The sequence below is a fragment of the Pleurodeles waltl genome, chromosome 1_1 (assembly GCF_031143425.1).
Source record: "Pleurodeles waltl isolate 20211129_DDA chromosome 1_1, aPleWal1.hap1.20221129, whole genome shotgun sequence".
NCBI lineage: Eukaryota > Metazoa > Chordata > Amphibia > Caudata > Salamandridae > Pleurodeles > Pleurodeles waltl.
The window spans coordinates 820,353,653-820,380,008 of NC_090436.1; the positions used below are offsets into that span (position 1 = coordinate 820,353,653).

A 26,356-nucleotide genomic window follows, 5' to 3' on the forward strand; every position below is an offset into this window, starting at 1 on the left:
TAATTCCGGACAGTCTGCAACAGAAAGTAATTGAAGTGGCTTACGAAGGACATCGTGGTACAGTTGCCACAAAAGGAGCTCTCCAAGACTGAGTTTGGTTTCTGTACTTAGATGAAAGAGATGAAAAGGAAATCAAGGCATGCCTTTCTACCAATGTTTCTCAACATACTCTGAACATGTCAGATCTCCATAAGCATGCATGGGAGAGAATAGCCATTGTTTTTTTGGGGCCCACAGGACAATGGACATCACCTGATTGTCAGAACGAGCAACTGAAAAAATGTATGGCATCCTGGTGATTTGGGGCATTCCAGCAATTGAGAAGCATGGTAATGGCCCACCCTTTAATAGTAAAACATTCAAAGAATTTCTGGACCATCTGAATATAAAGCATCAAAATAGTACATCTTTGTGGCCGCAGGTCAATAGAATTGTTGAGAGTTTTATAAGTACACTAAAGAAAGCAGTACAGCATGCAACTCTTGAGAAGCTCAGTTTGAAAACAGTACTAAATGCTAATCTACAAGCTTATCTTTCAGCACCACAATCGACCACAAGTGAAAGTCCTGCAACGTTGTTGTTTGGGACAGCATGGTACCTTAATGGACCACAAAAAGAGACCAGATGGAGAACATTGATTCATACAAGGGACTTGGTTAACAGGAAGAAAATGAAAGCTTAAGCTGACAAGAGGTGACATGCAAAGGACATCCCTTTTGAAAACAGTGATTGAGTGATCTCCCAAAAAAGAAAATCTGATGCTCCATATGACGGTGAACCATTCAAAGTGGTGTGTACCAAAGGACACATGGTGACTTCCCAGTGCCCTGGGAAGTCTGTTACCAGAAACTTTTCTCACTTCAGGCCAGTGATTCATCAGTCTATAACTCAAAATGCTGAAAGAAAGACTGAGCCTGAAAACTCAGTGACTGCTGCAACTTCTTCACTATCCTTAGCAGTCTCTGACACTGAGGTTGACAGCCCAAAGCTTTCAGTAACCAGATTGGGTTGAATTATCAAAGTGCCAAGAAGGTTGATCGAAGAGATATAATTGTACCTATTTCTTCATTTATATATATATATATATATATATATATATATATATATATATATATATATAATATAACAAGGAAAGTTATCCAAACGGCACTCCAAACAACGATTGATTTATTTATTCAAGGCTGTCCCCATATTTTAAGGAGAACAATTTCTTGACTTGCAAAGGCTGCAGTCTTCTTCATCAGCCCAAATAATTACAGACGCCCCCTCTCCCTTAGAAAATATACCCATGGTTTCCCTAGACATAAAAGACAGATCATTATTTGAAAAGAACACCACAGCATCCCACATTGAAAACAATTTCAAAAACACCCCAAATAGATCCAAATCTTAATTAAAATAAAATCATCCAAAAATAATAATATCTCAGTTATTATCAAAATATATATCCAAAATTTCATTATCTCAAAGTTTGGACTTTTTTTTATAGATTTTTCAGCTTTTCAAATGATTTTTTAAGAAATTCTCAATTTTATAATTTTTAACAGAAAAAGTATAATCTATTGCCTGGTATGATGATCACCACCGTTTCAGCCAAGTGGCCATTCACCACATTTTTCGACAATATTCCATTATCCCAGGAAGTATCTGAGGTATTGAAGTCTTTTTTAAAAGAAAAAACAATTTCTCAACATATAAAAAAAGAAAAAAAAGAATTCAGATACACAAATTATAACTCTGGAGTCTGGGCTATCAAACAAACGCAAGTCATACATAATACCCCACTACCCAGCCTAACATAAACCTGATCTCAAATTCCTTTTTAGATCCCATCACAGCATTACTCACATAATGTAAGGATTACCCTATATGCACATGAAGTTCCTCATCCTTGTTCAGTCCCCACGGATGTCTGCTATTAAGCCTAATTATGTACTCGGACTCCATTCTTAACAGAATCCGTTCCCTATCACCTCCTCTTGGAGATAGCTGTACCCTGTCAATTCCAAAAAATGACATTACATCAGTTCTTCCTTGATGCATAAGGTTACAATGGCGAGCCACCGGATAAGAAGCATCATTATTCTTGATGGCTCGCCAGTGTTCTAAAATGCGTTTATTCAGGGGGGAAAATTGTACTTCCCACATATTGAAGCCCACATGGGCAGATAATCACATAGATTGCATAGTCAGAATTACAATTCAAAAATCTTTTTATCCTGACTTCTTGTCCTGTGGATACAACATATGTTTTTCAGTTTACACTGTTTTTGCAAGCCTTACATTTTGTACATCTGAAAAAACCTTGATGTTTATCCAGAAAGTTTCCCTGTCCTTCATCTGATAACCATGCACAAGTATATCCTGTAGGGAACTACTTTTCCCATATGTGATCCTTGGATGTGGGCCAACAAGCAGGATAATAGCCCTGTCAGTTCTAATTAGATGCCAATATCGATTCAGGATCTTCGTGACCGGGTCCGAATGGGCATTATAGGTAGTAATGCATCTCACAACCTTATCATTAACTTGCTTCTGTCTTGGAATAAGAAGAGTTTGTCTGTGTACCCTAGCCGCTTTTTCACAGGCCTCCTTATTTACTTTTCTGGGGTATCCTCTAGATTGAAATCTTCTTATCATATTTGCCTGTTCACTATGAAAACTCGTAGATGTACTACAGTTTCTCTTAGCCCTGAGTAATTTCCCATACGGTATACTCCACTTCAATCTTGGTGGGTGATGGCTGTGGGCATGCTAGATGCTATTTCCCGCCGTACTTTTACGAAAAAGTCTAATCTGAGGAATCTCATCCTCTATTACACCTCAGCATCCAAAAATGACATGACCTCTCTGTGTGTTTTATATGTAAATTTAAGATTAAGCTCATTATTGGGTAACGAAGCCAAGAAATCGTGTATGACTTTTTCTGGTCCGTCCCATATTAGAAAAATATAATCGATCTATCTTGTCCAAAAAATTATATGTTTAGTCCATTTCTCATTTTCCTCCATCATCACATGTTGTGTCTCCCACCATCCCATAAATAAACAGGCATAGCTAGGAGCAAAGGAACTTCCCATTGCAGTCCCTGTGACCTGCCTATATCATTGATCTTCAAATAAAAAGAAGTTGTTCTCCAGTCAAAACTTCAACATCTTTAGAAGCAATTCAGAATGTTCATATAATCTTAAAGGCTTATCCCTAAAAAAATGTTGACATGCCTGGATACCTAAATCGTGTGGGATACATGTATATAGGGACACCACATCTATGGTCACCACAATATAATTAGCCTGCCATGGCATATTTTGTATTTTCGTGATAAAGTCCATACTGTCTCTACAAAAAGAGACCAGACTAGAAATATAAGGACATAGGAAATAGTCACGGTACACTGAGGTATTCTCTAATAAGCTGCCTTTCGCCTACACTATTGGTCTACCAGGGGGATTAACCCTATCCTTGTGGATTTTCGGCAACATGTAAAAACAGGGTGCTACCGTTTTTTTAACTGGCAAACATTTAAACTCATCCTCAGTGAGAAGACCATAATTATAATTTCCTGTCAATAACTCATAGAATGATGTTAATGAGTTCTTATATGCTGTTAGCGTCGACTTTTCATAACATTTTGACAACAGTAACTGTCTCCTTGCTTCCTTTTGATATTTTTTCAAATCCCATAATACAACACTACCACCTTTGTCTGCTGGTTTGATCACAAAGGCATTTGATTTACTTGGTGAAATTAATGATGCGTGTTGTCCAGGTGTTAAATTAGTCACAAACATATCCCTACTGTCCTTCCAGAGTTTAAACAAATCAAATACTACTGCTTCATGAAAAGCATCAATATTGTCACGGGGAGTTGTGGGATTACATCTAGATTTCGACTGGAATTTATTCACACTGGTTCCCCTTGTTTCCAATCCCAATCCCTGCAATAATTAAATCTCCTTATCCCAACCTCTTTCTCCTAGTTCCAATTCTCTAAGGGTGGCTAGACCACCAATGTCACCTATCGTCAACTATGTAGACAAATCCATCATAGTTGAATTTGTCTCAGGATACGATCTTGTTGGGTAAAAATGTTTAACAATTTCAATTTTCTTACAAATTGACAAATGTCAATACGGGTTTTGGTGTAATTAAAATTAGCTACTGGACAGAATGATAAACCCCAACTCTAAAATGTGATAATTCATCATGTGATAATTCATAAGAGGAGATATTCACTATGGTGAGTTTATTCTCATCAGTTATTTCTTTCTCCTGCCCTGTGGCATATTTCTCGCAGGCACTTTCTCGGTTTCTGATTGTCGATTCCCCTCTCCGGTTCTTTTTAAATCTCCCCCTTCTCCTCTGCCTCTTGGAGGCTCTCTTCGCGGTCGCTGATTCAATTGTAAAAAAACAATATTCTTCCAATGTGGTGAATGGTGGGCTACTAGTATATATACAAAACAAACATAGTGTCAGTCACAGATTGCCACTAGATAGTTACAGTTAGACCATGTTTTCATAGAAAAAGCGTTTTTTGACATGCCTATATTTTAGCACCGTTTGATGAATCTTCACAAAACTTTCCAAAAAAAAGTGTTGCAGTGATTCTTGTTATGGAAGGACATTTTTGGGGTGATCCGTCAAGCGGGGCTAAGAAAAAGGGGTGTGTGAAAAAAGCTGCATTTCCCATCTTAATTCCCATAGGACCTTTAGACATGTCTACAGCCTGAATCGCTGGACAGAATTACACCAAATGGGGCAGAAAGCTAGCTTCAATATGCAGATTGTGCTTTCGTTTATTTGGTGTAAATCCATTCAGTACTTTTGGAGATATTAAAGGGAAATTAAATTTGTATATCTAGGCCCGCAGACCCTCTGCAAATAAATCGTAAAAATTCTCAAATTTCTCAAATATGCTTTTGAAAACAAGCGTTGCAATTGGCTGACCGCAACCTGACTGGAAAGTTGCAGCCACCATTTTATTTTATGGAACAAGGTCCCCGGGGTAAAAAAATCCAAATTGAAAGTGGCATAATGGGTCAGGGTGAAGGTACCCTGACCCCAGGGGTGTGATATAATTGTGTTTTAGGGGCCAATTATAGGTTTTAAATATTTTTTCAGCACCCTGTGGGGGATTCATGAGAATTCACAAATATTCGCAAATTATTTGCAAAATATTTGCAAATCTGAAAACATTTGAAAGGAAAACCACAGACTCATCCATACACTAATTTATTCACTCATACATGCACTCAGAAACTCAGGCACCCACTCAGACAATTATGTACCCACTCAATGCACTCATAAACTCACACACACATTTTCAGACCCACTCAGACACTCATGCACCCACTCAAAGATCCACTGACAGAGACAGGCCCTGTGGCCAACCTGTGCTGCGTACGGCCAAAGGTTGTGCATGGTGCAGAGTTGGGTGGTTATAATGGCTTGGCTGTAAGGCCTGGCTGCTGGTCAGGCCTTGCGATCAACCCCGTGTGTGCACGGCCAAAGGGGTTGGAATCACATATAGTAATTAAAATTACTTTATGTTAAAAAAACTAAGAAATTCACCAAAAAAACCACAAAGGTTACAGGGACGTTATAGTCAGGTTCTGAATTTACTCGTACAAAACCATAGAAATTCAGCAGTTATAGTTAGAGCTCTTTCAAGTAACTATAACTCATGGCCTAAGAAAACTATAACTCGCGCCCTTGCCATGCACAGTTTTCTTATCAAGAATTTTATTGCAAATGTTGCAGTGATAATATCAAAGATGCCATACAAGATCTTATCAATGATATAACATGTGGAGTAATTAGCTGTGTAATTAGCATGAGTTATAGTTACCTTATGGTGCGAGTTATAGTTACTTGAAAGAACTCTAATTGCTGAATTTATATATGTATATCTCTATATATATATGTATATATGTGTGTGTGTGTCTACTGGTTCTGTAAACATTTTAATTTTTCATTTAATAGAGGGGGAGATGTAGTGTCTTGCAAGTTTTAGGATGTAACACTTTTGGCTCTGAACAGACTCTGTAGCGGTGTGATGTACTCACTAGAACTGAATTTAATGAAAGCTTTGTTTGGAATGTTGGACTTCACATGCACGAGAATAAAGATGAGTGATTTACAGCTCTGTGTGTGACGTAGTAATTGGTGGGTACCGAGGCTGGGGAGTATGTTACAGTAACGTCCCTTGAGATTGGAAAAAAGCTTCAATTTTTCCACTGCTAAAAAAAACACTCCATCAAACCTAATGAGAAAAAGACTATTGTCCCATCTCACACCTACCTATGCCGGTGAAGGTCCTTGAGAAGTACCTAAATATCAAAGCCAAAGAAACTAGATAAAAAGAGGTACTTAATGGAGCGCAGTTCGACTTCAGAACAATTAACTGTACTGGGTCAGCTCTGATTGTATCCTCTGAAGAGATAAGACACAACATGGATACCGGAGGAATGGCTGCAGTGATCCTTTTGGAACTGTCTGCAGCCTTTGACACTATGGGCCATTGGTGTCCTGTTGGAGCGCCTAGCGGAAATTGGGATTGCTGAATCGGCTTTTGATCTCCTCTTCTCATTTCTAACTAGTAGAGAGCAGCTGTGGCCCTTGGAGAGTTTACTTCAAAATCTTTTTCCTTGTCTTGTGGTGTCTCTTGGGGTCAAAGCTTCTCTACATATATGTGGCTCCCTTAGCCAAGTTGATCCATTCCTTTGGCTTTGCTACAGTGTCCTATGCCGACAACACTCAAATTGTAGTGTTTATCTCTCACAATGTTGATGAGGACAATGATTGCTTTAACAGATGCATGTGTGCAATTGTCAGCTGGATGAATAACAGCTACCTCAAGTTGAACTCTGAAAAAAGAGAGGTTCTCCAATTTAGGAAGGACACCTCCTTTTAGAATAAATCTTAGTGGCCCCAGATCCTGGGGCTTTCCTCTATGCCAGTACCCAAAAACAGGAATTTAGGGATGATTTGTACTCTAACCTTTCATTTACTGACCAGCTCAGTCAATTGATGTCATCTTGCTTTTCTGTGCTGAGAATTCTGAGGACAATTCTGCCTTTTATTCCTTTTGATTTACAGAAATTATTCATCATTGCATTGGTGTTATCGGGTTTGGATTACTGCAATGCCCTTTACTTGGGCATACATCAACATTTCCTAAATAAACTTCAGATACTGCAGAATGCAGCTGCCATCTCCTTAAAAAAACATACCAAAGGTTAAATCAGTCTTGGGTGCCTTATTGGAGCTTCACTGGCTTGCAGTGAAAAAGCAAGTGGCCTTTAATGCTCTTGGCATGGTGCACAAAGCACTCTACGGTTCTGGACCGGAGTACTTGAAAAATAAATTTGTATGGTACAGACCGCATTGATTGTTGCGCCCTGCAACTTCCAAATCAGTTACTGTCTCAAAGATCAAGAAGGTTTCTTGGGGTGGCAGGAGCTTTGATCATTCCACCTGCCATAAGTTATGAATCAAATAAAAAGAAAAGTCACTTAAATGAAATTTAATGTGATAATTGGGAGTAAGCCAATTCTACCAGGCTTAAAGGAGAAAGCCCAAACATTTTAGCACTGGTTAGCAGTGGTAAAATGTGCAGAGTCATAAAGGTCAACAAACAGGAGGGTGAAGTCAAAAAGTTTGGGGATGACGCTGTAGAAAGGGCCAAGTCCAGCACTATTGAATAACACAGAAGCAAGTGAGAGAGACAATGAAACCATCCAATGGAAAGCAACAGTTGCCTTGAAGCCCACTGAAAGGTCTTGGTAAGCCCGAGACAGGCCTGTTGCAACTAGCCAGCTCGTGCTGTTTGGTAGGTGAGACCTAACAGTGCCAACAGGACACGTCTCTGTATGCTTGACAGCACTCAAACCCACCAATTCGTAAATTAATGACTGACTAAATGAATGTGCAAACTGTTCTGACAAATCACATACCATGTCTTTTAATGATTAATCCTAGGCTTTGCAAAGTTTAGTTGACATGAAATCAACAAGAATATTTAAGGGAAACTCCACTGAGAGCTGGAATGTGAAATGTGTCAAAGGTCAAATAGGCACTCACACAGGAAACATACAGTGCAACGTTTTTAAGGCTATATAGACCGTGCTGCAAAACAACGTGCAAGGAGTAAGGCTGTGTTGCTGGCTATGCGTGCATTTGGGGCTGGTTATGACATTTAGCAGTATTCTTGATGAGGGGAAGTGACCTCAACAGCTGTATGAAATCACCACAGATTTTTCTCTAATAGGCACAATGTATTCAGAGAGAAAAGTGTCCAAGTGGCACGCGGTTCTGGGCGTTTTCGCAAAGTACTGAAAGCATTCAGAGGCTACAGTTGCTGACCCGCAGACATGACTTTTACTTAAACAGTGCGTGGCTTCCGAGCACAGCTAACTTCAGATGGCGACATACTTCCGTCCCAGAGCCATGGAAAACCTGTATCTGACCGAAGAGGGAAGGATGACGCGGAAGTTCTTCAGGCTCTGTTCCTCTTAGGTTAGCAAAAATCTCAAACACAGTGACTACCAAGCCGGAGTCTACCAAAATTAGGATCTGTGCACATTCACGAATATGTAAAACAAAATGCAGCTTCAGTTCAAAGTAAAGAGAAAGCTTTCATTTTTAGATTTACTCGCATGTTCCAAATATTAATATAGTCTTGCAGGTTAGTCCTGGCTAATGCCCCAAGAGTCGACCGCATTGCCCTATTACGTCATGCGAGTGGCATTCAAAAATGTTGACAATGTCTATGCCAACAAGTAAATTTGGCCTTCTTTCATGCTTCTGCTTAGCTAAGCATGGTTTGGCAGACAGGCCCTGAAGTATTTGCTTAAAACTGCAGCAGAAGAGCTATGCCCAGCACAATGGAGGATTGCATTGCAGAGGTTTCAGATGCTCCACGTGTGTTTGCCTCAGGGCAGGCGATGACTAATGTACACTGCTTAGAAAAAAAACATTATTTCACTTTAACTCTGTAAGTGTCAGACAGGTAGGTGCTTCATAGCGCACGACGATAGAGCCCTGGGGGCTGCTGCACTGTTTTATGCTGCCTTTGAAATGTTTACAAAAGCCTTTGGAATCTTATGCCTGGGGTATCCTCATATAGGAGGCAGGACAGACGGGTAAAAATGCAGAGCTGGGTGGTTTAATAACTAGCATGATGTATAAGGTAGAGGTGTTTTAAGACATGGGCAAAGTGGGCTCTGGCCCAGGGTCCCAGCATTTCAGCACCCACCCCATACACCCCCTCTGTTCTGCAGAGTCTTGCCCTAATTACCTTGAATAATTCTCAAACAGATTTTTTTAAATATAGTTTTCTTTAATTTATTTTTAATGTGGGTAATATGTGATTGTCTGTTACAGAACTTTTGCAGAGAAATGTTGTGTATATGTTTCATGCAACATCCACAAAAAATATTTTAGATCAAAATAGGACCTCACATATGAGAAATGGAAGGGTGTCACGGATATTATTTGCAATACATATTAGTGAGCTGCTGCTGTTTTACAATATTGAAGAAACATGCCACTATCCCAGAATATTAGAACACATTTAGAATAAGGATGAGTTTGCCTGTGCAATGTAGGTGACCTGGCCAAAGGGGGCATAAAAGAGATGAAAATGGATCATAAATTCAAAGCTGTTCCAAACAGGGACCCCTCAAACACATTTGACCCTGGGCCCCCAAAATCCTTAAAATGTCCCTGGTATAAGATATAGTAAAATCCAGGAGTCGAGAGAAAAAAATATTACACTGTAAAACACCATGTGAAGCAAAGATTGTGCCTCCTACAGCTATGCATCACAATGCAGAAATGCAGAGTATAAAAAAATTAGAATATAAAGAGGGGTCAGAGTCACAGAAAAAGGTCAGTGCGTAGAGTTGCAAATAAATCTGGAGGTCCAAAGACACCCATGCAAATCTGTGAGTTTCCTTAATGCCCAAGCATGTGAAGATTTATTAAAGTCCCATACTCAGAATCGTAATTAAATCTACAACTGTGTTTACTTTTTGTAAACTACAGGAATACAAAAAAAAAATCTGAGTGTGTGGAGTATTCTTTTAAATGCAGTAGTGTAGTCTTGCTACCTAAATATAAGCATGTAGAATTTAATCAAATTAAATAAATCTTAATTTGATTATGCATATATAATCATAATAGAATAAACACAATGTCTGCAATAAATCCATGTCAGTCATGGAAAACTCCCTGCATATGTATCATTTATCTAAAAGAGCCTTTTTAAAATCACTAGACATATTAAAAAGTGTATACAGTAACATGAGCTAAAATCGATGAAAGATGCATCATCTATAAAACATTAGAACAAGTAGTAGCTTTCTATTGTTAAAAATGTCCGCATATCACAAGTGTTTGATGAAAATTGCAAGTGAGAAATGGAATGCACAGGCACATTAGGAAGCAACATTAAATGGCCATTTGTTTTCTAATGTCCAAGCCCATTTTTAAGAAACCCCCCACTGCGTAAAACACATGTGGAACAGACAACATATGAAGGAAATAAAAAGCAAGGCTTTATTGGAAAAATCCACAAAGTTTTAAAACAGGTGGCAGGTATTTACGCCTAGCCGTCTGATAAAATTTGCAGAAAATAAAGAAGTGAACCAAATATTGGGGGCAGGATTCATCACACGGGCAGATCAAGAAAGATTTTATATCAAACTGACCTAGTGGAAAGCATAGGTGGCATTTTATGTATCCCATGTGAAATTGGGTCAGAAGCGCCTATTCCCAAGCATATTTCACAATCGACAGAGGCAGCTCAGTACTTGTGCCCATTTGAATTGCAACTAAACCTCTCACAGTAGGCTTGGGCAGCTCGCTACTCTCTGTGTTGGCTGCCACAAAGCCCAAGTACAGCTCCCTCACCTTGGTTTGTGGAATTTCATAAAAACGTAAGGGGGTTCATTTACTAAAGGTTGCATGGGTGGCATTTCACAAGTGTGTGCTGCACCCACTGATTTTATAATGGTAAGTAAATCAATGAATTGTTTTGTGTTGTGTGAGTGCCTGTGCAAAGCTCCAAGGAGAAAACACACTGGGAGTGTACACTCTTGTCGAAATCTGAGTGCACAGAGTTGCAGCTAACTAACCAAGTGTAAAATTATTTTCAAATTTGGAGCATTGAAGCTTATCTAAATGTGAGTATGCACAGCCTTATCGAGATCTGGTAGAACTATGTAAAATTGTAATCTGAGCATGAAGCCCTGAAGCGTTTGTTTAAGACTACAGTCTCATTTAGAGTTTGCCAGCTGGTCTGTTGGTGGCCATGGCAGTGAAGAGATTGACTCCACTGCCCTTGTGGAAGACCGTTCGCCGTATATAGAGCTCTCTACCAGACAGGCCGAGGTCTGTGCCTTCAGCAGAGCTGATGTTGTGGCACCTCTGTTAAAGGCACTGAAAGTTTGTTGAACACCCACTATTTTTTTTAAACAAACCTCCAAACAAGAGTTTGTTTTAAAAAAAATAATTAAAAAATGTTCTTGACAAGCTAAAAGTTGTTTTCTAGTGTGTAAAGGTATTTTTGCCTTCTTGCTCAGGACTTCCAGTCTTTACCTGATATGCTCAAACAAGGAAAGGTACATCGGAATGGTAAATGGTCTTAGGTCCTATCAGGATGGCCCAATGTCATAAGGGTCATCGGTCAAAGGTTTCCACCGGTGAAGACAATGGAGGCTCCACCAGCAGAAAAAATAGTGATTTCTCGGACATTAAACGGAGCATGTGGACCCTGAGTTTCTCAGGTAGGATACTTCGATGCAATTGTCCCTTCATTTTAAACTGCATATTCTGATCCAAAGCTGAGCATGTAGACCCTCATCTGTATGTTATGGTGATGAGTCTAAATTAAATCTGGGTGCACAAGTCTTGTTTAAATCTTGTAGTCTATGTCACATAGTATAAGGGATTGTGGCGACTAAAGGAATCACCAGAATTAAAAAACCAGTCGTTGAGAGAAAAAACATTTCCTAAAAAAAGGAACGTTCACTGAGAGACAGGTTTTGCTTCCACAAAATATTTTGAAATACTCTAAGAGAAAAAAATCAATATATGAAATCCTTAAAATAAGATATATATCAGCAGTCCCTATTTGTAACATTTCCTGGATCGAAGACGGTTTGTTTCTACTTCTGTAGTTCTGTGTCTTACCCACATATAGTAAGCTAGTGCATTATTGCTGCCTTAAGAGCCATAAATCAGACAAGGCCTGAATTATCAGTCATTGTGATGATAGGCGGATCCCAGTTGTCAAGCAGTGTAAACACTGCCAAGATAACAATGAGCAACAGGATGACGCGTTGAAGATGATATCGAGAATTCCAAATTGCATTTGATTCACCTCTGCACTTAAATATTTCATTAGAACAATAGCCAGGCATCTTAGAAAAATATGTTATTAAGTACATACATTGGGCACAGGACTCTCCATTAGGGAAGGTAATCGGAGAACTCCCAGATCAATACCCGGATTATTCTAAAACCCTTTTTCCAGATCAGCAGGTTATAGCACAGGCACTTTCCTACATCCCTGATTTAAGGGATGAGTAAGCATACAATAGTAGTAATATTCACTGACATTGTGGAGCGTTGTCATATAATCATTGGTGTGATGAAAATATATCAGATCCATGAGCGACTACACTAAGTGATTTTAGTATTTTTTTTCAAATATGACAGTAAATTTCTCAAACTGCTGATGAAAAGTATTATTTTGGGTCTTAAATTCACATCATTGTTTGAAAGCGCTGTTTTGCAGTGCGATGTATAACAGTATCTGCATGTTAGGGGCGAATGATCTAAAGAGTATGCCTTATTATTTTAGTAGCAGACATATAGGTCACGAAATGAGTGAACTTCTCCATTCCACTTATGATAAACTAGAAATGGGAGGGCTGATAATTCAAGCTATCCAGTTCCACCTTTGAACACACAGATAAGCATTCATCCTAGAGTTAGGCTATCATTTGTGTGCACTTCTATTCTTTTAGTGATTCATAAAATACCCAAGTACAGTGCTTGGAATTCTACCCAAAATGGTGATTTCCATGAATACTCGAACTTCTGTAGCTCAGAGACGTTTTAAGGCCTGGGCAAAGTGGGCTCTGACCCAGGGCCCCAACCTTTCAGCAGGCCCCCCTGATACAGCCAGTTCTGTTCTGCAGTTTTGCCCTAATGGCACTGAATATGTCCTAAGCAGATTTTTTTTTAAATACCGTTTTCCTTCAATTTATTTTTATAGTGGGGATGTGTGAATCATTTTGCAGAGAAATGGTATGTTTTTGTGTCATACAACATCAATAAAAAAGTTTCTTTTGGATCAAAAGAGGGCCTCACTTATGAGAAATCGGAGTGTGTGACATAGTTTATTTGCAGTAATATTTGTGATATGCCGCTGTGGTATAGTAGTGAAAACACGTCACTATCCCTGATCATAAATTCAAAGCTCTTCCGAACAAGGGCCCTCAAAATGCATTTGGCCCAGAGCCCCTCAAATCCAGAGATGTCCCTGCACTAACTGAGTTCAGTTAACAAACTAATAATCTGCATATGGGAGGGTGTCAGGAATCAACTTGTTTTGTCTACCAGAAAAATATGTTCTTAGATGTAACCTTTCCACACCACACTCCAATCTCAAATCAATGCAAATCTTGTTCTCTTTTTTACAACAAATTTGCATACCTTTACCATTGTTGACATAGCGTTTAAGTATGAAAATGTGATGTGGACAATCACTGGTATGGTTTGTGAAGCCACACAAAATTATGGCTTTGTGGCTATTCACTGCCTTGCCATTGGCTCCCCTTTGCCCCTCTCTCAAGGGCATCCTTCCACCCACACCCTAAAGCAATGTCTGTAGGGGGAAAGGTGGTTAGGGAGTTTTGGTGTGGTGTTAAGTTCCAACTGGAGGTAAAAATGTCTTAAAGTTGCCACATTCTTCCATGTCAATTAGGATACTGTTTACAGCCGGGGCCTCTTTAAGATAGCCTAATGCATTCTGGGTGCTGCAGTCTTCAACTAATTAGACCAACGCACCAGAAATCAATGATTTGTAGGTGAAAAGATCTGGACTGCAGACATCAGGCCTGATTTAGATCTCGGGGAGGGGAATACTCAGTCACAAACGTGAAGATCTCTGCAGACGGGAATACTCCTCACAAACGTGAAGATCTCTGCAGAGGGGAATACTCCGTCGTCCCATTTACCGCAATATGATCCCAAGATAAGCTATGAGGATCGTAATGTGATGCACAGGATAGCCATCACGTTTGTGACAGAGTATTCCCTCTGCCAAGATCTAAATCAGGTCAGAGTCCATAATGACCTGAAATCAGGTGGTCACCCTAAAATGTCTACAGGTTTCTATTTTGTAAATCAGGAACTGCCATCTGTACCCAAAACATGCTGTGAACAGGGAGACTGCTGGTGTGACACTTTTCAGTGGAACTATAGAAGATAAGTGATGTCCTCTGCTGTGTCGTATCTTAAACCACCACCACCATCCCAAAGGCTCTGATCAGATTGTGCAGAAAACTGATCATTTTATTCACTAAAGACTTATGAGAAGACTCAAACATGGGCCTCAGAAGCCCCAGGCTATGCAGCACCTGACATATATACGAAAACAGGTAAAATACAAGTATTTTGGTGCAAATTAACAGTCATCTTTTTTCACAGAAAAAAATAACACGAACTTCTGAATAATAATAAAATGAGGCAACCACAACTGATCTTTATTCATTTTTTAAAAAGTCTGTTGTGATTTTGTCTCCGGCGCGCCTATTCGTTGCGTGTGCCTGATAACATACCGACATGTTTACACAGTACTGTGGATGCTAGTAAAGGTTTCACTTCGTCAACTTCGCGTACCGGGGTTCGTCTCGACTGTACCTACTGCACCGCTGCGGATATGAGTAAGCAACTGCGGGTTGCTCTGTTTTTTTTTTTTTTTTTTTTTTTGCATGCCTGGAAGCAGCTGTCTATACGCGCAACATGCCAGCACCCAAAACAGAACTTGCCAGCAGAGAAACTAACAAACAACGGAAATGTTAAATACAGGGGCAGTTCTTGTGTTTCACAGCACTTCAGCCCTGCAATCTTTTCGCGTGATTGTGTTGATGCTGAGCACGTGCGCGCACCGCACCACGTGCAGGCCTTGGAATTGCAGATGTCCCGTTCGCCTCATTCTCTGCGAGAAATTGCAGAAATCGGGATCCCAGCCGGTCAGGCCGAGGGGCATCTCCTATACCGCCCCCACCGAACTGCACTGGTCAGAATCAGGGGGCGGCTTTAGGTAGGTGCGACCGGTGCAGCTGCACCTGGCGCTGACTTCAATGGGGGCACTGTGTTAAAAATAGCTTTCGGTTTAAAACCACAAATGTCAAGATAACTTTAATATTCCTACTGGTGAGAGATCGGAATTTTGCCTAGTGGCAATTTTGGCTCACCATAAAGTAGCCTGGAGGGTTAATGTGCCTGCTGCAAAGAACGTGTACAATGCAAATCACAGAAGGGAGAGTGAGTGAACTATGAGTAGCACAATAAAAAAAAAAAATATTTCAGAGAGGGCTATGGACGTATGAGGTGCACTGTTGGAGAGTTGTGGGGGAATTCATGGTGAGTGAGGTTATTTGGAAAGGAGGGGCAAAACAGATTGTCGCACCAGGCGCCACCAGTGCTAAGCCGGCCCCAGTCAGAACAGATTTTACAAATGAGTTGGTGAAAAATGTATTAGCAGTACTAGTGTGAGATTCAAAACTGGGAGATTGAGTCCTAAGAGGTGGGCATCGGCCTTATGCGGTATGTTCACAATTTGGCGCCTCACAAGATGACGGCATGCCCCTCTTTTGTGACATAATGCTGGAAATGGGGAGCAGGGAACCACAAGTCGTTTACCTGCTGAACATATGTAGTGTGGGGCAGACCGCCATCCTTGACCAGCATCTTGACAATTAGACTGGGAGTCTCCTCGTTTCAAGAGTTGACTAGGGCCATGAGAAAACTGTTTTCCACCTGGTATATGCCCATTAAAATGAATGTTGGCGGCGAGAGAACGAAGGGGGAACCAGCCAGCTCCCCAATCCAGCAGCTGTTAATTAGCCGGATCGGGGATCCGTCTGGCCACAATGAAATTTGCTGAATTTGTCCCGGTGTAATTTGCCCTCACCGGGACACAATTCAGCAGCGCCGCACTTCGTCTTCTCAGAGCAGGAGGAAAGTGGGATTTTTCTTTTTTTCTTTCAGATTTGGCCCAAAACAAAGGGAAGTCCTTTTATTGAAGTAGAATTCCAGCTAAGAGCTATCTGCAGCCTAACACTTAGATGCCAATGCAATGGAGTAACAAAGTACTTATGGGAAAATTACTTGACAGATGTGGCAGCAGATTTTTGACTGTGCAACCCCTATATGTAAGAGAGATGCATGTATGGGAATTATGCCAGATGTATCAGTGTGTACGAGTATTTACACGAATAACAATTTTAAACAGCACTTGCTATATTTTTTTATTTAATACTTTTATAGCAATACTAACACCACTGTAGAGTGTCAATGTGCTTTACATCACTAATACATTATACATTGACAATAAATCATAAAAGCGTGTACCGTAAATCAGTTAACAGGATGCTATATAAAATGAAGATAATATCCGGGTGTAGGAGGAGTCACGCATCAGCTTTATTGTTGGGATTATGTGCTAAATTTGTATGTCCAGGAGAAACGCATAATATTTAAAATGTACCGCAGTGCTTGATGTTGTCTTTTATTACTTCTCAAAGAAACTCTTTTTAATAGCTCTGTAATAACAGCTGGAGAAAAATCTATAGTGTTTTTAACCCATGTCTTGCACTTTGCATGCAGGCCTTTGCTGCTGGTTCATAGCTACTGTTCTTTATTAGGACTGCAATTTATGAACTCCAACTATTAGAAGGCTCTTTTTGTCGAAGGCAGTGACCCACATACCTATATACATAAGATCATATTCTGTCGTCTGTGTGTTACACAATGTGCTTTCCCGGAGACACATTATTCCTCTATGCTACTTACTGATTCAAAACTGACTAAACAAAAACAGATCTCTCCAGCAAATGCTTTAGCCACTAGCTTTATCTTACCTTTAATATCATTGCCTGAGATTTACTGAGCAGACAAAGGTCTCGGCACAGGCGCTCTAACCCCATAGGATATTTTACAGTGCAGCAATTTAAGCTAGAACAGGTTTACTGCCACATTTCTCCTTGGTGCCAATTTACTAGTGACAGAGTGTTTTTTTTGTCAATAAATGTACAAACTGACTGTTAAACTACTTTTTATAACTCTGCTCCTAGTGACTCCACCCCATGGACATTGTTTTGGTGGTCGCCAGGGGGTCACAGCTGTGACCCCTGGCACTGCCTTTGCGACCCCAGGCTTCAGAGGTGGCAAATACAGTGCCAGAAACACAAGGGCAGCTAGTCCTTATGGATGTCAGTTGGGACTCGCTCTTTTTTCTGTCAATATTTATTACACAAATAGCGCATAGTAACATATTATTCACTAAAAGTGTAATAAAAAAATGTAAAATTAGCTTGAATATGCCCTTTCATGGCAGCTGAGGAAAGTAAAAATGCTTTGAAATGTATGGTGTACGCATGCTTGTGGGAGTGTGTTTATGTGAGAATGTGTAAGTATGAATTTGTGTGCATGTGTAAATAGGTGTCCATGAGTGAAGGTGGAGGTCAAAAGGCATGTGATGTCACTTCTGCTACCCCTGGCATTTTGGTGAATTGACATCTATGCTCCACCCCCTTTAAGTTGCCCATCTTGACCCCCATCCCCAACTTATGGGTTCCCAGAATGAAGCTTTCCAAACCCACCAACGAATGCAGCCATCCGTTTCCCTGACAACACAGACATTCTAACAAAGTTACTGGTGGAGATCAGGCTCTCGGTCTAAACCCTGGATACTCAAAGTACGGCCCGCGGGCCTCATGCGGCCCCTCGGACCTTTACATGCGGCCCCTTGGGCAACAGGAGCACTGGGCAGCTGTTTTACTCCACCGCACTAACAATAAAAATATTAAATAGACACACAGTCATTTAGTTCAAACTTAATTGGTGTTAAAGAAAGGAAGTAACTAGGGACTCCTGCACTTAACTTTAGAAATGCCTTCATTTTTAAAGACATCTTGCAGCATAAGTGTAAAACTAAGACAGTCTCTTCAAAATTAAAAAAAGTGTATTTAGTTAACATGCAGAACCTTTTCGCCTTAGTACAATTTATTTTATCAGTGCATTGAGAAGTATTAATTTAAAAGTGATAGTTTTCAAGCATACATTTGGAAACATGAATTCTTCCCCTTACACCACCAATAGTAAATGAAAGAGGGAAGTCACTTGGTATGTGCACTTTATGGGTGGCCTGGGTTCCTATCATACATCAACAAAATTATAGTTTAATAAATCAAACATAGAAGCAGGTTTTGTGCAGCACACACCATGAATCATGTATTTTGAGGTCCTCTTAAATGTGATAATGCAGAAAAAGGAGGGAAAGTGAGATTAAACAATTGCCTAGGATCACACAATTTGTAAAAGTGGGTAAGCCAGGATTAATTCCAGGTTTTCTGGTTTCCTATTGTTTATTTCAGCCATTAAATGTATCCTTTGCTTCCCCTACACCTACCTTGCCACCACTCCCCCTAACCACCCCACCCAACCGCCACTGCCCTGGCTTCAATGCGGCACCCAGGCACATCACAGACCAAACTTTTTGGCCCCTGAGAAAATGTTTGCGAGTACCCATGGTCTAAACAGTAATTCAAGCTGGTTACCTGCAGCCTGCTTGTAAGTGGCTGGTAATAGGACCATGAACGCACGTGCCTGATTCAGGCAGGGCTGCATTTGCATAGTCCTGCGGTGGGTTGTACTGCTCCACTTCACCATGAAATGGGCACTGCAGTAACCTCCTCCCTGAAGGACACTATCCCTTCTCAGCAAAGAAGACGTTTACTTTTTCGGTTCCACCAACTGAAGAAAAAACAACAAGTCCTCCCATGCAGGGCTCCCCAATGCGCGCCTCTCCCTGTCCCAGGGGTATATTTTTGTTTTCACTATGGTGTCTTGGGACCCCGTCTGCGCGTCATGGTAGCACAGCAAGCGCGTCCGGCGCGGACGGCGTGTGAGGGCTTACCTGTTGATCTTCATGGCGAAGGCCCTCCTGTCTGCGCTGGATAGGGTGGCCATGGTCTCAAACCCTGTGCGTGAGCGCACTGTCTCACAGCGCTGCAGTGGCTTCCTCTTGTGCTGTCACTTTATTTGAACGAGCACTTCCGCATTGTTACCTCCTCCAGCAGGGAGAGGGAGGGACCCGGGAGGCGGCAACTTGTTGCCAGTGCCCGTGGCTGAAGCCCTTCACCTTCGCTCTGCCAGGAGTTGGTGGCGGCTCTCTCTCGCTTTCAAGGCTCCGCAGTAAAATAGGATTTCCATTCCGATTCCTGCTCTGACCTGGCCCTCTTCCAAAGTCCAGTCCAAATAGTCGTTTACATGTGGGCAAATGACTTTTGCAAGAAGTCATAAGTATAGTGCTTAGAGCAGGGGCAGTGAAATTACGCTGCAGCAGCGTTTCTAGCATAAATATGGATTTGCCACATAATCCGTCATCTGCTGAAGGAACTGAAGATTTTAAATAATACAAAAGTTTGTTTCTAGATCACACCACGTGTTGTTGCACAGTGGAAGGCCCTTTGCTAAGGTGGACTGGGCATCTTTCTGTTGCTTACTGCTGTATTTCTGTGTCATATGCTTACTAATGAGGTTAACTCTTTGCTCGGATAGTTTTAGTGTGTAAAATTGTCAAAATATTGAGGAAATGCCATCACAAAGTGATCTGAATTATGCTGGATAATTTGCCTTTTCTTGCTACACAATTGAGTAAATCCTGCCACATAATTCCAGGGGCCCTGGCTCAGATATCAAAGTTGACTTGTGTTCATAATTGAGTAGGATAGCTCAGTGGTTTAATGCACATCGTACTGAATGGAAGCTGAAGTTCACATATTTAAATACTAGCGGAGCAGCCTCATACTTTCATCCTAAAGCGGCTGAAAAAAAACTTGTACAGCAACACAAGGTTACACATAATAGGCAAGTGTGAAATAGGAGCACATTATTATTATTAATATGAGTGGGGAGTTTGGTGATCGCTTTGAAATGAATAGCCTTACCACAATATATTTATTGTGTTAACATGTAGTATCTTATCAAGATGTTTACCAAAGTCACCCTCCGAGAGTAAGCCATAACTGTTTTAATTTGTTACCTCCGAAAAATCAGCAACTGAAAAGGTCAGACCTTGTGCCATATTTATACTTTTTGACACATAACTGCGCCAACGCAGTTGTGCGTCAAAAATGTTACCGCCGGCTAACGCCATTCCATCGCACCATGCGGGCGCCTTATTTATGGAATGACGTAAGCCGGCGCTGCGGACTGGTACGCGTAAAAAAAAAAATGACTCACACCAGGCAGCGGCGGCGTATGGGAAAATGGGGGTTGTGCGTCAAAAAATGGTGCGTCAGGTCTGAGGCAAAAATCAGGCCTCACACTGGACTTGCGCCATTTTTTTCAACGCACAATTCCCATTGACATGACTCCTGTCACAGCAAAGACAGGAGTCATGCCCCCTTGCCCAATGGCCATGCCCAGGGGACTTATGTCCCCTGGGCATGGTCATTGGGCATAGTGGTATGTAGGGTGGCCCAAATCAGGCCCCCCTATGCCACTTAAAAAAAAAAAAAAAATACTTACCAGAACTTACCTTTCCTTCCCTGGGATGGGTCCCTCCATCCTTGGGTGTCCTCCTGGGGTGGGCAAGGGTGGCAGGGGGTGTCCCTAGGGGCAGGGGAGGGAACCTATGGGCTCCTTCCGAGCCCACAGGTCCCTTAACGCCTGCCCTGACCCAGGCGTTAAAAAACGGCGCCCATCAGGCTGTGCGCCATTTTTAAGGCCCACCCCCTCCTGTGCGTCAAAATGACGCCAGAGTATAAAAAAGGCACACAGGCCTTAAGGTCATTTTTTGGAAGGGAACGCCTGCCTTGCATATAATTAATGCAAGGCAGGTTCCCCCTTCCAAAATATGACGCACATGGTGGGATTTTGACGTCCGCGGGGTCGGGCGTCAAAGTATAAATATGGGGCAGGGTTTGCGTGAATGTGCGTAAATTTTTTTGACGCATATTCGGCTCAAGCAGAGTATAAATATGCCCCCTTGTGTTTAACTGAGCTTGCTGTAGCACATGTTTTTCTGTCCTTGAATTGAGAAGGACCATAAGAACTGGCCTGACGATCTCTTAAAAGACACATTAAACATATGGAATGTAAATTACTGTACTGCAAGGCTATTTCTTAATTGAAAGAGGCACACCTAGAGGTCAATGGCATGGGCAGCAAGTAAATCTAAAACTAAAAAACAGCCCTGAAACATGATTGGAATATGTAGAATAAAAGAGGCACACCATTTATTGCATGAAGTGTGCACTCGTGGGCCTATTTTCTGGTGATTGTCCCTATATATGTTTTACATCAAGGGCCCAATTCATAAAGGTAAATATGTAGGTGTGTATTTATTCACATGCATATTTACTCCCACACCTAGGCGCAACTCTCTCATTTTTCTAGCCACTATTTCTGAATCTGACTTGTATGTCTCCCCTCAGGTGTAGACTTACAAGTCTCCACCCCTCAAATAAGAGGGTGGAGTCCTCTATAACAAAATTGACGAGTGTAAAGTTACTAAAAGCAACTTCTCCCCTATAGGTGGAAACCTTCACCACAGAGGTGCAGATCTCGCTATAGAAAAGTATAGGGAAACTTATTAAATATTATTTAAACAAATAATTTAAATATTTTAATGTATACACAAATAACATTTATTTTATCTGGAATTATAAAATAAACATTTCAGGCACAGGAACTTATCAAATTTAATGTCTATTAAATAACAAAATTAATTTAATTTCTAATTTATAAACATAAAAAAAAAAACAATTATCACTTTAATTTATTTTATTTAGTAAACTTGGTTAAAAGTCATATAATAGATAACTAATTCATTTAAAACCTTTTCAATTTTTAAACTGTCTAAAAGTTTAATTTATATATGTTACCTAGTGGCGATCTCCATCGGGTAGTTATAGTTAAGTCTGCTTTTTCACAGAATGAGCTTTTTTTGGTTTGGTAATAATGTTGGCCTCGTTTTACGAATCTTAACGAAACTTCACAAAAAAGTTCATCCACCTCAGCTCCTTCTTGGAAAGTTTTGGGGTGATCTGCCAAGCGGGGATGGAGAAAAATCTGCATTTTCCTTAGACTTCAAGTCAGGTTTTAGCAAAAAATGCTAAATGAAATTACATCAAATTGTCAGGAAGCTAGATTTTGGTCTGCAGATTGTGCTTTTTGTGATTTGGTGTAAATCCGTTCAGTAGTTTTTAAGAAATTGAGGGATGAAAAAAATTGTATATTTCGGCATGTGGGCTTGCGAGAGTCCCGCAGACCTCCTGTGAGAGCATAAAATCAAAAATGGAGCTTTGTGATTTGTCATAAGGTATTTGTCACAGTAACATAACTGCTGGATTTTGGGCTGCAGCACCTTTGCGTCACTCCTACACCAGATGGCAACTGTTGGCCCAACCTTCCCGGCTCACTAGCAGCACCTCACCAAAACCCACCCGGTAAAGATGATTTGTGGCAGCCTTGCATTGGCTCTGAAAACCCCTCAGGTAAATCATTGTGGAAATACGTCTTACCCTTTTCTCTCCACATACAAGTCTCTTACACACACACAGGCAAGAAAAGAGATGCAGGATTGTTTTCAATACATTTATTTAAAAGACTGCAATCTGCGCTAAAATTCATGAGCTGCAATGATTAGGATAAGGAGAAGTAACAAAATTAGGTTTGTAAAAATCAGAGATGTGAATATAGACAACCACAACATATTTGTAATAACATGAGTACACAATTCCTACCTAAAAAGCCTAATCTCTAGCCCCTAAGTGAGAGCATGGCGATGGAAGCTGTCCGTACAGTGTCCATGAGAACCACACCCCACCCCACCCCGTTGCCTTGGTAAAAGGTCAGGCCGCCAGTCTCCATATCGGGATCCGTGGAGACACAAAGGTTGAGGTCAGCCGGAAAACCGGCATGCAGCATAGATGAAAATTCTGTCTGGAACCCTCTCTAATACACTTTATCCTGCAAAATGTTTTTACAGGGGACATGCTTATGTTCATGCACAGAAGCCTGACGCGGGTATGTACCTTATTGCTAGACTCTTTACGGAGGCTTGGGGCTGGAAATACAAAATACTATTCTGTTTGCTTCACATTCTGTTCTTGTGATTCCAAGGAAGAGAACATGATGTAAAGTATGTCATCCGTAGCACAGATAATGACGCTTTTGCAGAATAGCAGCTGAAATTGAAATTAAAACAATACCACTAAGAGTTTAAGAAAATAAAATGAACAAAAAGAACAGAGCATAACAACTGGGTAAAAGGGCATGGGCCGCAAGCAGAGGCTAAGCTATCACTGTGCTCAAGCAACTAACTAAAATGGATCCACGACAGATTGGATTAGAGACTCGTTTTTCACGTGAATCTCCATGCTCTTGCAGGAGCAAGAGGCTCCCATGAGTCCCGCGAGCCCTCTGATTGGCTGACTGTTGGAATGTTAGAAATGAAATGGCCTCGACTTCTCTTTACTATGAAAAATTGGAGCTATTGTTGAAATTGAATTAAAAAAGCTATATAAAGGGGCAGCAGAATGGCATGCTGTCCCCTAGATTTATAGGGGAGGTGTTCAAGGGATAACATTCGTGAAGATAATAAATGGTTATTGTTTTGAACTAATTTTCAGGATCTTGAAGGACTTTCACAGGACTGTGAATAGTACAAATGAGTAGAAGAGTCTCAATACACTCTATTAGTAGGAATGGCTATTGTGGTCCCTGCTTTTGCTTTTGAGAAGAAATATGCAAGATGTAAGTATTGTGATGAGTAGATGGCTGATTCTTATTTTAGAAGCATGTTGCGATCTTGCAAGATTCTTGCAGGACCATGAAAAGTAGAAAAGATAAGGTCATCTTTGAAAATACTGTAGTATGCACACTTGCTGCTGTGGAAAGTAATTTTATGGAGATGTTTATCAGAGCCTACAATGTATATACATCAGCTGGTAAGAGTTCTTAGGAGAGTACACTCTCTTCCCACACCCTACTATGCACACCCATTGTCAAAGAGAGGGGTTTTAGCATGGAGGACAGTACCTTGACAGAGCATACTATGCACCCCTCTCATCCAGGAGAGGGGTCTCAGTGGAGAGGCCAGTTTCTCTCCACTCAGCCACTACGCATACTTGCCGTCTGAGAGAGAGGTCTGAAAAGAGAGACCAGTCCATGCACACACCTTATTACGCATACCCGCCATCTGAGAGAGAGGTCCGAAAGGAAAATGCAGTCCTTATCCACTTATTATTAAGCATACCTGTCATCTGAGAGAGAGGTCTCAGAAGAGAGGCTAGTCTCTCTCCACACACTTTACTACACACACCTGTCATCTGAAAGGGAAGTCTGACATGAAAGGGAGGTCCCTCTCTACTCACTACTATGCACACCTGTGATCTGAGAGAGAAGTCTGAAAGGAGAGGACAGTGCATGCACACACCTTACTACGCTAACCTGTCATCTGAAAAAGAGGTCTGATAGGAGAGGCCAGCCAATGTACGGTCCCTATTTTGCACACCCTTCATCTGAGAGGGAGGTCTGACAGGCAAGAGCAGTCCAACTGCACTCACTAGTATGCACAACTGTCATCTGAGAGAGATGTTTCAGTGGAGAGGCCTGTTTCTCTCCACACACCCTACTATTCTCACCCATCATCTGAGAGTGAAGTCAGAAAGGAGATGCCAGTCCATGCACACACCTTACTACTCTAACCCATCATCTGAGAGAGAGGTCTGGCAGGAGAGGCGAGTCCTTATACACACACTAGTACATACACCCATCATCTGAGAGAGAGTTAGAAAAGAGAGGTATGTCACTCCCCACACCTTACTATGCACACTCGTCATCTGAGACAGTGGTCTGGAAGGACATGCTAGTCTATGTACACACCGTGCTACACACATCCAGCATCTGAGAGAGAGGTCTGACAGAAGAGGCCAGTCCGTGTACACACCCTAAATGGACACCTGTCTTCTGAGAGAGAGGTCTAACAGGAAAGGGCAGACACTCTCAACTCACTACTATGCACACTGTCATCTGAGAGAGCGATCTTGATAGGCCAGTCTCCCGTCCTGTACCCTACTATGCATTCCTGTCTTCTGACAGAGAAGTCTGTAAGGAGAGGACAGTCCATGCACACATCCTATGATATATGCAAGTCATCTGGGAGACAGGTCAGACAGGAGAGGCCATTCCATGTACAAACCCGAATACATCTGACAGCTGAGAGAGGTCTCAGCGGAGAGGCCAATCCCTCTCCACAAACCCTACTCTGCACACACACATCTAAGAGAGAGGTCTCAGTGGAGAGGCCAATCTCTCTTCACACACCTTACTACGCACACCCGAGGATAGTTCATGTACACACCCTACTATGCACACCTATCATCTGAGAAAGAAGTCTGAAAGAAAAAGCCAGTTCATGTACACACCCTAAAATGCACACCGTCACCTGAGAGACAGGTCTGAAAGGAGAAGCCAGTCCATGCACACAACTTAGTATGCTAATCTATCATCTGAGAGAGAGGTCTGACAGAAGTCAGTCTGTCTACACACCCTAATATACACATCCGTCATCTAAGAGAGAGAGGTCTGACAGGAAAGGACAGTTCTTCTTCACTCACTAGTACGCTCACCAGTCATCTAAGAGAGAGGTCTCAGTGGAGAGGCTAGTCTCTCTCCATACACCTTAATACACACACACCCATCATATGAGAGAGAGGTCTGAAAGGAAAGGCCAGTCCATGTACACACCCTAATACACATGCCTGTCTGTCAGTAGTGTTAAGTTCTAGACAGCTAGATTCCTCAGGACCAGAAGCTGGTCGCTATGCTCCTCCACGTATATCCACACTGACCCTCTGATTAATTGCCAATGTGATATATCAACCAGGGAGAAAGGGGAAATGGATAATCAATCAATCCATCAGTGTATTTGTAGAGCGAGCTACTCACACGTGAGGGTCTCAAGGCGCTTTGAGGAGGGGGGGAGCTGCTACTGCTTGAACAGCCATGTCTTGAGGAGTCTCCTGAAGGTCAGTAGGTCCGTGGT

General features: G+C 41.3%; 1 protein-coding gene across 1 annotated transcript in view; it reads right to left on the reverse strand.

The window, feature by feature from the left end:
- The window catches only part of DOCK8 (dedicator of cytokinesis 8), a 709,540-nt gene extending 690,172 nt beyond the window's left edge, over positions 1-19,368 (reverse strand). The window contains exon 1 of the mRNA XM_069228642.1: positions 19,217-19,368. Coding sequence (XP_069084743.1) covers positions 19,217-19,269 — 53 coding nt within the window. The 5' untranslated portion in view covers positions 19,270-19,368. The remainder of the gene's footprint in view (positions 1-19,216) is intronic.
- Positions 19,369-26,356: the final 6,988 nt, after the last annotated feature.